At 47.5% G+C, this 13,389-nt stretch overlaps 1 protein-coding gene across 3 annotated transcripts; it reads left to right on the top strand.

Moving 5' to 3' along the window:
• The first annotated feature begins 2,580 nt into the window (after window positions 1-2,580).
• LOC119845040 (chymotrypsin-C-like) lies at window positions 2,581-12,938 on the top strand. 3 transcript variants are annotated; one of them, XM_043500021.1, is made up of 8 exons: window positions 2,581-4,072; window positions 4,793-4,881; window positions 4,981-5,078; window positions 5,877-5,999; window positions 7,384-7,520; window positions 8,326-8,471; window positions 9,571-9,720; window positions 10,648-12,938. In XM_043500021.1, exons 1-8 carry the CDS (start codon window positions 4,033-4,035, stop codon window positions 10,663-10,665), a joined length of 801 nt encoding a protein of 266 aa, XP_043355956.1. In that variant the 5' UTR covers window positions 2,581-4,032; the 3' UTR covers window positions 10,666-12,938. The 3 variants fall into 3 exon arrangements, with proteins under 3 accessions (XP_043355956.1, XP_043355955.1, XP_038232697.1); XM_043500020.1 differs by having other exon boundaries at window positions 8,326-8,468; window positions 9,568-12,938; XM_038376769.2 differs by having other exon boundaries at window positions 9,571-12,938.
• The last annotated feature ends 451 nt before the right edge of the window (window positions 12,939-13,389 follow it).

Below are 13,389 nucleotides of genomic sequence, written 5' to 3'. Positions count from 1 at the left end.
TTGCCCAGACACTCAGTTCAGTGACAGCCTTTTGAAACTCTTTACAGTCAGCCTGAAGTGTTTACAGCAACATCCAATCCTGGATCAGCCTCAAGGCACAAAACTGGGATCAGGACTTTGAACCCTCCCAGGGTTCTGATCTGGGGTTTTTGTTTAGCCCATAGCAAACAAGGCCATTTGCAAGACTCAGATACATGGCAACCCCCACAAAGCAGCCCCTGTTGGCTCAATGTCAAACAGGTAAAAAGCATGGCAGAAACCTTTTAACAGCTTGCGTTTTGCCTCTGTGAAGTTCTGAGTGGAGGAGACTAACATAGTAAGTACACGTCCTTCTCCAGCTGTGCTGGCAATCTGCTTCCCAAACGCTAATGACGGGAGGTCAGTAAGGGTCGTGCGGCTGAGTGAAATGAGGGGTTTGCCCAAGGTGACACAGTCAGTCAGTGGCAAACCCAGGGATAATCTCAGGCGCCCAACTCCCCATTCATCTGGAGACCCAGTTCTACCACACTTACTTCCTGAGGGCTTGATCCCAAAGGCCATTGAACTCAGTAAAAACATTTGCACTTCCTTCGCTGAGCTTTGGATTAGGCCCTTGGAGTAGTACCTCACTCTGGGCGGTCTCTTACCAAATTCAGATATTGGGGTGAAGACCTGGCTTCATTGAAGTCAATAGCAGAACTCCCATTGACTTTGATGGAGCCAGGATTCCAGCCCCACTGACTTATCAGTTTAGAGTCAGTCAGACTTTATGTCCAGAAGGGATCCCCCTAGATCTTTTAGTCTGACCTGAATATCACAGGTTCTACCCAGCACCCACACACTGAACCCAACCGTCAGAATAAGACCAAATTAAACAACCTTCAAGAGACTAAGCTACTGTGTGCGACAGGCAGAGAACAGGGAAACCTGAGGAGTACCATTGCCTGAGGGCCCCACCATGGCGTGAGATCTACCCAGCTGATACGTCATAATTTCTTCCAGCGCCTCCTCTTCTGATGACTCCACATCTTTCACCGTTTCACCTTTATTACTTGAGAAGGTGGGTCTAGGCTCGCTATCGCCTCAACATCCTCTGTGATGAACATCAAAGCAAACATTTGTCTCTGTAGTTACACTCCCAGTTCTCTAGTATTCCAGCAAATCCACCGATTCTCTCACAGGCTTCTTGTTTCAGATCTACTGTCTCTGACATACTAGTGTTATCTCCATGGGGGGAAAGCCCGGAACAGCAAAGCGCCTCGTGTGAACACTCTTATTGCCAAGTGAGTGTCTTTGTGTGGGTTAGGTCAATCCACTGTGGAGTAAATGTCCACACAGGGAGTTAGTGCAGAACAGTTATTGCACTTTGAATTCCCACCCTGGCTATTCTTCACTCATGGCCCTGTGAATTCCCCAATTCCCTGTGAATTAGACAAGCCCATATGTTGCCTCTTGTGATTTATTTCTGCCTTTGGCTATTTGCTCCTCAGATTCCCTCTTGATAGGCCCAGTGTCCATCTCACAGAGTCTGGGCTCTCCATTCCCCTTGTTGACACACTGACCCTTCTAAAGCTTGGCTTCCTTTTTCATGTAGGGCTACCCCTGCCTTCTGCAACTCAGCTCCGGTCACCCAGACTCCAGGCTGAGTCTAAGGGCCGGGTGCTCAAGGAGGAACTAAGTGCTGCAAGGCGGAGTGGGGCAGCACCCATCTTTTAGGTGCTGGGCCGCCCAGGGGAATTCACAGCTCCGCGTTAGGTGTCCAGGCTCCCCACACACAAAATGTGTGGGGCGCGTTAGGCACCGAGTCACAAAAGCCAGCAAGCTCAGCGGTGAGCTGCCTAAACTAGCCACTAGCCCAGGGGTGGGCAAACTTTTTGGCCCGAGGGCCACATCTGGGTGGGGAAATGGTATGCAGAGTTGGGGCAGGGGGTTGGGGTGCGGGAAGAAGTACGGGGTGTAGGAGAGGGTGCGGTGTGCAGGAAGGGGCTCAGGGCAAGGGATTGGGGCAGAGGAGGGGTGCGGGGTATATGAGGGGGCTCAGGGAAGTGGGTTGGGGTGCAGGAGGGGGGTCAGAGCAGGGATGCGGACTGTGGGAGGGGGCTCAGGGAAGGGGGTTGGGGTGCAACAGGGGCCTCAGAGTAAGGGGTTGGGGTGCAGGAGGGGTGCGGCAGAGGGCTCAGGGCAGGGAGTTGGGGGGCGGGGTGTAGGAGGGGTTCAGGCTCCAGGGTGGCAGCGGCGTGCACTGGGGCCAGGGCAGGCTTCTTGCCTGCCTGCCCTGGCCCCGTGCCGCTCCGGAAGGTGGTAGGAACCACATCCCTGTGTGGCCCCTGGGGGTGGGGGGCACAGGGCTCCACACGCTGCCCTTGCCACGTCTCCAGGTACCGCCCCAAAGCTCCCATTGGCCGTGGTTCTCCATTCCCGGCCAGTGGGGGGGCAGTGCCTGGAGGCAAGGGCAACGCACGGAGCCCCCTGCCCCCCCAGGGCCCCAGGGACATGGTGCCAGCCGCTTTTCAGAGCAGCGGGGGCAATCCCGTGGGCTGGATCCAAAGCCCCGAGGGGCCGGATCCGGCCCGCGGGCCGTAGTTTGCCCACCCTTGCATTAGCCAGTCAGGGGCTTTAGGGACTGTCACAGTGGAAACTTAGGTGCCTAAATCCAAATCTAGTTTGGCACCTAATTCCCACTGAAACCATCTAAATATCTTTGAGGCTCCTACAGGTCAGGCAGCAGCTGGATGGGGATTTTGTGAATGCCAGCGGCACCTAAAATGCTTTCTGCAGAAGCTGGAACATCAGCTTTACTTTAGGAAGTAACCAGATGGTTTTTCCTTAATCCCGTTACCAAAAACAATTGGCCCACAGATTCACTTGCGTGAGCCCTTTTGAGAACACACCTTGAAAATACGGAAGTGCTTAAATGTTACAGAAGTCCTTCAGAGGCCTAGAAACCCTGATCTTGTAACTAGTAAGAGAAAATCCTCGCTAATCTGTCACAAGGTGAGGCAAAATGATACAGATTCTCTAGCGACAGGCCAGGTTCTGCCTCCCTTATTCACATTGTCTGCAATCTTACTCCACTGTCGTTCCATTGAAGTCAGGTGGCTTCTTGTCCAGGAAATTGCTACAGCGTGCAAGTGCTCAGCTGGACTGAAGCTATTGCTAAGGTTATCACTGGACTGTTTAAGTAGTGAGGCTCAAAGCCTCAAAGGGCTTGAGGCACCAAATTCCCATGAGCATTAGGTACCTAAATACCTTGGCAGATACCGGCTTGACCCCTTTTCAGTGTCAAAACTAGGTGCTGTAGATGCATACGCATCTTATAGTGGCCCCACTGTTATACAGTAGCAGTGGGTGGCCCAGTAACCCAGACCAACCCAAGCCTCCCACTTGAGAAGAAAAAGTTTCCGAAATGATAAAATACTTGACTATAACACTGTGCTATAGCCTTGTCCATCTGAGGCCTTCAGGGAGCATTAATTAAGATGGAAAAACTGATGCACAGAGAAGATCAGGTAGGCGAGCCCAAAACGACTGCCCATTAGCGGATTAAACACGGTACAAACCCGGCGTATGGAGGCCAGAGAGCAAAGTTTTGCCTTTTCTTTACTGACCCCAGGATCTCTGTACAGAATGAAAGCATTGCCTGGTTCATTGTACGTGACATCATGGGTATGCCTAAAAGCAACTGTGGCTTTCACGGCACGGCACGGTGAGTGAGCCATTGCTACATGCATCTGATGAAGTGAGCTGTAGCTCATGAAAGCTTATGCTCAAATAAATTTGTTAGTCTCTAAGGTGCCACAAGTACTCCTTTCTTTCTCCAGAGAGAGAAATCCTGCTAGGTCACACATTTTAAAGGTAAGACATTGCCTTTTCTTCCAAACTGCCCAATGCATCATGTTTGCTGAACGATAACTTCCCAAGGTTAGGAACAAATATTTATCTCACCGCGTATTGGTTCTATGCTGCAGCTAATCTCCATTCTTGGCTTCAGGTCAAACTGGTCTTACCCTATAAGTAGTCAGCAGTCCCCTTCGCTGAACCTAGATAGTCACTATGTTCGGGTTTGTGTTCCTCGCTTTGCTCCTGGGCTATGGTAAGTTTTTTATATGTCTGGCAACTCCAGTCTCCTTGGATGGGAAGGGAGAGGGGAGGCGCGAAATGAGTGCAGGGGCTGCCAAATGACAGCCTTGGCTACTGAAGGCCTCTCACTCACCACAAGCTGGAGCACTGAGCAAGCTTCCTGCCGGTGTCCCTCAAACCTACTCCACAGGGACTTCTTCCAGTTGCCAGATGGGAATTCAGTTACCTTGGCCCAGTTAGACCTTGGTCTCACTACAGAGACTCCAGGCAAGGTGACTAGTTCACACCCGCTGCAATATGGATGCTTGTTCCTGAGAATTTGACAGTTGCGATTGAGAATGGACCCAATTTGAGTCAGTTAACTTGGGGAATTTCCTTGGTGCAATTTATTGTCAGTGCCCACAGCATATTGAATGCAGGTTTACCATACACAGGGCTTCTCCTCTTCCCTCCTAAGTTTCCTTGGTATGTTGCACCACATCCTTTAGTGAGCATCTCTTCTGCGGATGCCCAGCTCAGCTTGATGACAAACTTGCATTCAATCCAGTTACATGGGCGGATGGAGGAGCGGGGGAGTTCAGGTGGAAATAAAGCTCACAAGCACATTCCCGGTCCCCAAATGAACTTGGGGCTCCTTGAGCTGGTTAGCAGACAGGAACATAGGGTCAGGCCATTAGTATGAGGTTGTGGTAATTTGTAAATGCTCATTTCTCTTCCCTGCTGCATTTCCCAGCCTACAGCTGTGGCGTCCCTGCCTACCCACCTTATGTCGCCCGTGTGGTCGGAGGTGAAGATGCCAATCCTCACAGCTGGCCCTGGCAGGTAAAGAAGCAGCGTTATTATTGCCCAAGATCGGGCTTTATTTTTTTAACCATTGGGTGAAATCCAGGCTAATGTCCTCATGCTTTCGGTGAATTCCAGATTTCCCTCCAATACGACAAAAATGGCGTCTGGGCTCACACATGTGGCGGGACCCTTATTGCTACCAACTGGGTCCTCACTGCAGCCCACTGCATCAGGTAAACCAGTGGCTTTCAAGCTTTCCAGACAACTGTACCCCTTGCGGGAGTCTGATTGGTCTTGTGTACCCTAAGTTTCACCTCACTTAAAAACAACTTGCTTACAAAATCAGACACGAAAACACAAAAGTGTTACAGCACACGATTACTGAAAAATGTCTTACTGTCTCAATTTTACCATATAATTATAAAAATAAATCAATTGGAATGTAAATATTGTACTCACAGTTAAGTGTATAGTATACAGAGCAGTATAAACCAGTTATTGTATGAAATTTTACTTTGTTCTGACTTTGCTAGTGCTTTTGCAAAACAAGGCAGATATCTAGATGAGTTACTGTACCCCCTGGAAGACCTCTGCGTACTCCCAGGGATACATGTACCATGGCTCAGAACCATTGAGCTAAACAAATAGCCATGGTGGATGAAAGAGGGCAGATAAGCCATGTGCACAAACTAGGAGCTGAAGTCTTTTGCTAAGGGAACAGGCCCAAAATCCTTGTCCAGGAAGTCCAAGTGTTTAGTGCAGAAATGGAGGTGAGAAAAGCTGGGGGAGGGGACCAAGAGTGAGAATACACAACTCGTGCTAGGGGCGCGTGGGTCTTTGCCTTCATCTGGTGCCTGATCCACAATGAGGCTAATAGCTGTCCGCTAACAGAGTTACTGCCTTAGCTTTCATTGATGGCCTTGTCACAGCTAGGAAACTAATGCAAGACCTAGCAGATAAGTTGTGAATTTGGAGGCAATCAAGAGAGGCGTAAGTTTAACGGTGTTTTCTCCTGCCGTTTGTTCCTATAGCAGCAGCAGAACATACCGAGTTCTACTGGGGAAACAAAACCTGGAGGTCGAGGAACCTGGCTCTGTGGCCGCTGCGGTGGAGAAGATCATTGTCCATGAGAAATGGAACTCCTTCCTGATCATGTAAATCCGCTAAGGCCCCAGGGTGCTGGTGGTGGGAGCTCTGCAGTTTCTCTTTCAGCAATTGTGCTGTGAAAGCTTAGCTCAGATCAGCCAGTTCTGGCTCTCTTTCACTGATTGCCCCCAAAGCCACTTTGATTAAAATATGCCTCTGACAACTGCAATAAGGAAAGTTGCTATTCAGACGGGCCACTCTTGTGTAAAGAGAATTATTGGGTAATGTCACCAACCCTCATTCTCCCACCACCACCCCAAACGCACTGCCAGCCTCTCCCTGCTTTGACCTGGAGTCACGTGACGTGTTTCCTTTGGGAAGCTAAGGAGCGGGCAGGGGAGATTTTTGGTTCCATTTGCTTTCTAACGGCGGCTGTGTGGGATGTGCTTTGGTGAGGTAGTTCTAGTGAAGGATTGCTTTTGTAATGGAATGTCACGGGTCAGATTAAATCAATTCAATCAAATTAAGAAGACAGGCCGGGTTAAGGCACAAACACCTCAGCAGTTGTTTTATGGCTACATTAGCTGTCCATGTATTTTTTTTTGACTGGCTCAGATATTACACTTCATTTATTCTCATAACTCAAGTTTGCAAGTGTTTGTAAGGCATATATTTAATGTGTGCGAAAAAGTGGTTGGTAAAATTCTCAAAAAGACCCAAGTGACTTAGGCACCTAAGTCTCACTGAAAGTCAAAGGGACACAGGCTTTAAGTACCCAGGTCATTTTTGAAAATGGGACTTAAGCCGTTTTGACACTTTTGCTCTTTATCCAGTTTATTAATATTGCATCTTTATTTACGGTGGGATTCTTTTTTAATACCATGTTTTGAAATTTGGATCCTACTCTAATACTACTTAAAGATGCCAACCCGGCAGCTTCCTTCCCACAGGCAAAACTCTCACTGAAATCTGGCCCTGCATAGAGCTACTGAACTGGACTTCAAAGTAGCAGCCGTGCTGGTCTGTATTCGCAAATAGAAAAGGAGGACTTGTGGCACCTTAGAGACTAACAAATTTATTTGAGCATAAGCTTTCGTGAGCTACAGCTCACTTCATCGGATGCATTCAGTGGGAAAAAAAAACTGGACTTGTGTTCTCTCTGCTTGAGAGAGTTGCTGTTTGCTCTGTGGGTCTGCCTTCCACACTAAGTCAGGATTGAGCATAGATATTGACATAGACATCCGGCAGTTAGAAATGAGCGAAGGAAGGAAAGGAAGGTTGTTAGTGAGTCCTCTCACTCTTGAGTGTGGACCGAACAAGAAATTGAACATCTTACTCAGCTAGAAAAGAAATATGTGGGTAAGAGGGTCTGAAAGGGTCTCTCAATCCTCAGGAGTCCAGTGTTTCCCAGCTGAGTTTAAACTTCCCTTCCCAATCTGATTTGGGTTTCAGCAATGATATTGCCCTGATCAAGCTAGCGGAGCCCGTGCAACTGAGCAAGACGATCCAGCCAGCCTGCCTGCCTGAAAATGGTGCAATCCTGACACAAGGCTTCCCCTGCTACATCACCGGATGGGGACTCCTCTGGAGTGAGTAGAGCACCTTCTCCTACAGCCGTGGTGTCCCACTCCTAGGACGTGGCCCAATACCGATATACTCCAGTCGTTGCTGAGTGTTACTCCAGGCTACCTGTTTTAACAATGAGCCTCCTTTGCAAGCTTCCCATGTCACTGGTCCTGCTCTGACATGCCATGGCCATTGGCCCTCTCACAAAGCTAAGATTTGGAACAGCTCATGCACTGTGAAAGGCTAGAGTGAGTATGGGCTGGTTCAGTGGAGGCCAAAGCATGGGGTACTGGTGCAGGTGGCCAAAAAGATTGGAAACTATTATGCTGGAGCAAATAGGACACAGTGCCTTCAGACTGACTGAGCTCCTGAACCAGAAACCAAGGGATATCTGAGCTTGGATTTCCCTTGGAGCCAGATCAGATCTCAGACTCCCAAGAGAGCTAATAAATCATAGAGGTTAGAGGTGGAAGAGAGTTAGGAGGAGAGTTACTATTTTTCTGCTTGACAATGCAGCATTGATCCCTACTCTTTGTTTCTAGTCCTTTTCCCAGTCTAGTCTTCTCTGATTAACATCTTAAATTTACCTTTACTCAGTTTCTTCCCATAATGCTTTTATGCACCGTCAGTGATTCTTCTCCTTCCTTTGCTGTTTGCATCCTTCATATACTGGTATTTTGTGTGATCACCAATAGCCAGTCAATCTGATGTTTCCATTTTCTGAATAACCTCCCTTGTGTAGAAGACAGCTCCTGATTTGGCTTCTCACCTGTGTAAAATGCTCCTGATGGTTCTTTTTCTTTTTTTGTGATCCACTCTATTTACCAGCCAATGGCCCCATCTCTGATGATCTCCAGCAGGCATTGCTACCTGTGGTGGACCATGCCACTTGCAGTCGGTGGGACTGGTGGGGCTTCATGGTCAAGAAAACCATGGTCTGTGCCGGAGGAGATGGAGTCGTTTCTGGATGCAATGTAAGTCTTCCCAGCATGGTAGTGCTGCATCCTTTCTCATCACCTCTCAAGGAAGGTGAGCAAATCCTGTTGGCAGGAACAGGGGCATGTGCTGATGGGTTCACAGCTGCATCTCAGCGGCTCCTAGGGACTCCCTAGCTATGAAAATTCAACCAAGAAAGTCCTCTGGATAATGACATCGAAGTGAGACTTGGCACCTCTGATATTTGCTAACAAGCTGAGTGAGTTTTGTGGCACAGCTGAGCAGTCCATGTATCAAGTTTGGAATACAGGACTCCCTGGAGTTACAGGGTCAAACCTAAGCAGGGATCAAGTCACCCCTCAAGCCATGTTATTTCTTCTTTTTGGAGGTGTAAGGAGAGGATTGAACTCAATATTGCAAACCAATGTCATATTTGATCTGTGCAAATTAATGAAAGATCCCACAGTGCTTTTCATAAGATCCCAGTGTCTCTTCTAACTGCTGAGCAGAAAGAGCTAATCTGGCTATTCACCACACCAGAGTGGCTGCATTTCACTGGTAATTGATGTATGCTGTTGACAAAGCAGAACACAAATGTAAAAGATTTATCCACTTCATAGCTGAGCACAAGGCCCATCGTCTGAACTGAAGCAGCTGTTGCAGGTTAGAACTGAAGTGCCTGGGTGGAGAAGAAGTCTGAAGGTGCTCGCCTCACCCAAAGCCTCTTATTTTCATGCAGACACCAATTCATCCACTTCTGATAGAACAGTGGAATTCAGCTTGGCCACACATCCAATAGAACGAGTTACTCGAATGCACGAATGAAGATACGCAAGGCTGCCTTGAAAAAGTCAAAGCTACTGGTTATTTCCTACTCCGAGTACAGAGAAAAATGGTAGTATCCTATGTACAACACTGGGTCACATACTGACTTTTTGAACAGTGACCACAGTACAAAATGAAGGCATTATCCCCAAGAGTTTGAAGAAGTCCAGGACACTAGACAAAAAAAAAAAAGTCAGATATTCTCTCTGTATCCTCCCAAAGTCTTAATACTAAGAAAATCAGCCAAGCCTTATCGCTGAGCCAGAAGGACTGTTACTATAATAAAAGTTTCTCTGTTTTATATTATGTCAGGGAGATTCTGGGGGCCCACTGAACTGCCATGGCGCTAATGCTTGGGAAGTACACGGCATTGTGAGCTTTGGATCTGGGCTGGGTTGCAACACTAAAAAGAAGCCAACTGTCTTCACCCGGGTGTCTGCCTACATCGACTGGATAAATGAGGTAGGTATCAGCCCATTAAAGCAAAGCTACAAGTGCTTAACTAGCTTTCTGCACACTTAAGTGAAATGATTATCTAGTTGCTTTTATTTAAGTACCTAAAAGAAAACCAGTTGACCCATCCCAGAACTACTATCTCTGTTTCCTTTTCAGTCCGTTCTTGATGACTAAATCAAATGTACAGGCCTGCACCAAACCCCTCAAATTCTGGGGAAGTTTGGAGCAGGATCGCAACTGAACAGCCTTGGCCCATCTTTGGTGCCATCTCTACACAGCAAATGGTTTTACTGCTGTCCTACAAAAATGAGGCATTCTTGTCTCCAGTGTCAAAAATGAAGGCCTAAAGTTAGGCTCCTAAGTCATTAGTTAGGTGTTGAAGTAAGTAATTGGAGCACCAAGGAGCTTCCATTGACTTCAGTGGGATTTCAGTGAGAGCTACTAGGTAATGGGCAACTTTGAAAGTCCAGTCATTTATTTAGGCCCTAGCTTTGAGCCTCCTGGCCTAGAAATAGTCTACAATGCTGGAAATGCCAATAGGAGAGCAGGCAACCCAGAGAGACTTAACTCAGCTGCACCATGCAGAAGGATTGGGGGTTTGCCTCAGATGCGGACTTTACTTTAGAGGAGTCAGCTCTAAAGTCAGCTGTTCGGACACTTTTTGAAATTTATAAAGAAATCTCCCAGTTTTATGACCAGCTTGTTGCATGTGTATAAATCTAATTGGATACCCAGGACTTCGGGCCATCTATTTTAGCTTGCCACAGTATACGTTACACTTCTCCAGTAGGAGAGAGCCATTGATGCTTTAGACAGACTGGATTTGTAAATAAGAACTTGCTTTACTGGGAACGATTTAGTCTGGTTTAGTGAGAAACTAACTTATTTTAAAAAAATGATTAACACTGCTTCTTTTCTTTCCCCCATCACCAGAAAATAAATCTCAACTGAAGAGTCCAGCTCATTTCATTGGTTGTAAATCCCAGGAAACCCTAATAAATTGTCTCATCATAACTTTCATTGGTCCAGAGGCTGCTTGAAATGTGTCTGACACATGGATACTTATTTACAGAAAATACACACAGTGCCAGTGACTTCAGTTAAGTTACACTGATTGACACCAGCTGAGGATCTGGCCCAGCTTTTTGCCTATTCCCATGGACACTTATACAGGGGAGAAAATACCTGAGACTAAACTGTGTAATCATGTGTGACTATCAATAGGCAAGACTTGAAAGTGGATGATTGTCCTTACTACTGCTATTACTGCAGCAGAACCTAGAGTTCCCGCTGCTATTCCACCACGCGCTGTCCAAACACACAACAGAGATATGGTCTGTACCTCAAACAGCCAATTCCTAAAGGATTGGCGAGCCCAGGCTGGGCTAAAAACAAGGGGTATCAGCTCAGCAGTGAAATGACCAAAGCTATTCTGGCACCTGTACATAATGCTCAAGTGAAAGTCGCATGCTTTGATTTTGGATGCTGATACATTCGCTTATACAATGGTTTTATCTCGCCAGTGATGAATCCTAAACCAGCAAGCCCACGAACCCGCGTCAGTTGCACACAACCAGGCTTGGCTCTTTGTGGAATGTAACTATAAAGTATCCCCTGTCTTACTGGTCAGTAACTTCAGGCTCCGTTTGAACAAGTATAAACCATTTCCCTCTGTGGCAGAGGGAAGCATTCACCCATATGTTTACTGTCCTGTGCTTGCAAAATCGCATAGCACATTCCCCCGCAACTACTCAAAGGAAGATTTTTGTTATACACAAGCAACAAAGCTAAGGAGGGGGAAGGTGCTGGTCCTACCTGGAATCACTCTCTGCCTGATCCTTTCATTTTTGCGTTGAAAGAGATGTTTGGATGCCCCCATATGCTTTGAGAGATCATGCAGTAGAACTGTCTGAGGGAACACAGGGCTAAAATGACAAGTGACCATCTCCGTTAACACCACTGGTCTGATGTGACTGGGATGTTCACTGCAGGAGATCCCCAACCATGGGGGGAGGAGGAGCAAAGCAGTGGAGCCACTCCATGGAGGCTGCTGTGCACCCTGCCATAGTTCAGGGCAATGGCAGCTGTATTCCCCCTCCGTGGTCCAGCAAAGCACCCCCTCCCCAGCTGTCACCTCTCTTGGGTGGAGACCTGCATCTTTCCCATTTTTGACCAGGGTATTTCCAGGCTGCACTGTTCCCTGCCTACATGGTGAGTTCTCCAGCAAGCCAGACTGCTAACCCAGCCAGCATCTGTGCTTTGCTTTCTCTCCAGAGGCTACAACAAGGTAGTGGCCCACAGTTAAGTTACTGTGCAGCCCTTTCTAAGCAAGCACATTTATTCTTAAGGTGAAAGCATTACAGCAAAATCATTAGAAACGATAAAAGAACCGACACGCTTGCTATTAAGCTTACTGGAGTTCAGCACTCTAACGCCAACAGGCGCTGGCAGGAGTCAGTCTTTCAAACCCTATGCACGGTTTTCTCCTGGGGCTACAAGTTCACAACTGCTTTAGCTCAGAGCAAGAACAACCATGCATAGGTTATGTTTTTCCTTTTTAAGGTTTGGGTCTTTGCTGTTGTCCTCATGTAACAGGTGATCAGCAGACAAAGGTCCTTTCCTCAGGGCATAGCTTCAGAAGGCTGGGGTTTTGCACAACTGGGAAGGAGGGGTGGTTGTATATTTGCATTTACCCCCCCCCGATGATTTTCTGGGAAGCCCATTTAAATTTATTTGTCCCAAAAGTTCATTCTTGCCGGGCACATTGTTTCAAATAGTCCTTTGAGGCTCAAAACACGTCCCAGAGTTTACACTGGTCACCTCTTGCCACTAGAGAAGTTGTGTACAATTCCACACTAACACATAAACTTTGCATTTTTAAAGGATGCCAGAGCTACTTAACCTTAATTCACTAAGGATTTTCCTGGATGATGCAGAAAATTGCCCTGTCGCACAGCCATGTTGCATAGGGGAGTGGCTAGGGCATTAATGCAGTCCTAGACCTGCCAGATCCAACCCTCCCCTGACCTGCTCCTCCAAAAACACCCATGCATTGGGGAAGGGAGCATGGCTCTGTAGAATCCATCTGTGGGCTCCTGGAATCCTGTCCCACTTTCCCATGGGCAGGGGGATGGTACCTGTTTGACTGCAATCAGGGATTGCTACACAATTTTTTTTTAAGGGTGAGGGGAAGAGAAAAGATTTGGCTCTAACTCTGTATTGCATCTCATTGCTGAGTTCTAACCCATTCACTGTTATCTCACATGAGCCACCTCGCCATTCTCCTCTTGGCAAAATGGGGTTAACACTTCCCTACTTCCCAGGGAGCACAGAGCAGGCTTGCTGGTCTGTGCTTTGGGGATGAATGCACATGCACAGCAGAGAGACAAAGACAGATCAAGAGGCTTCACAGAGCTAGAGCAGAGGGCCCCAGAAATGAAGGGGCAGCACCCAATCCATGTGCTCCAAACCGTGCCTCCTGGTGACTTTTAGGTTCACTACACAACCTACATTGTAGAAGGGAAATACTGTAAAATATTCATTCTCTCTCTCTCTCTCTCTCTCTCTCTCTCTCACACACACACACACACACACCTCGCCCCACCACCATCCCTAGCTCTCTGTATAAGTCAATTGGCCTTTCTAAATTAAAGTGCCCGTGACACTGGGGAATTG

This window comes from Dermochelys coriacea, chromosome 18 (genome assembly GCF_009764565.3).
Source record: "Dermochelys coriacea isolate rDerCor1 chromosome 18, rDerCor1.pri.v4, whole genome shotgun sequence".
NCBI classification, from domain to species: Eukaryota; Metazoa; Chordata; order Testudines; family Dermochelyidae; genus Dermochelys; species Dermochelys coriacea.
Note: the sequence above shows the minus strand (reverse complement) of the source record. Positions and strands in the feature narration are given on the sequence as shown.

Coding starts and splice junctions, on each gene's coding strand:
- LOC119845040 (XM_043500020.1), top strand. CDS start 4,033: ATGTTCGGGTTTGTGTTCCTCGCTTTGCTCCTGGGCTATG. Junction 6,000..7,383: donor TGGAACTCCTTCCTGATCAT/GTAAATCCGCTA, acceptor TTTGGGTTTCAG/CAATGATATTGCCCTGATCA. Junction 8,469..9,567: donor ATGGAGTCGTTTCTGGATGC/AATGTAAGTCTT, acceptor TTTATATTATGT/CAGGGAGATTCTGGGGGCCC.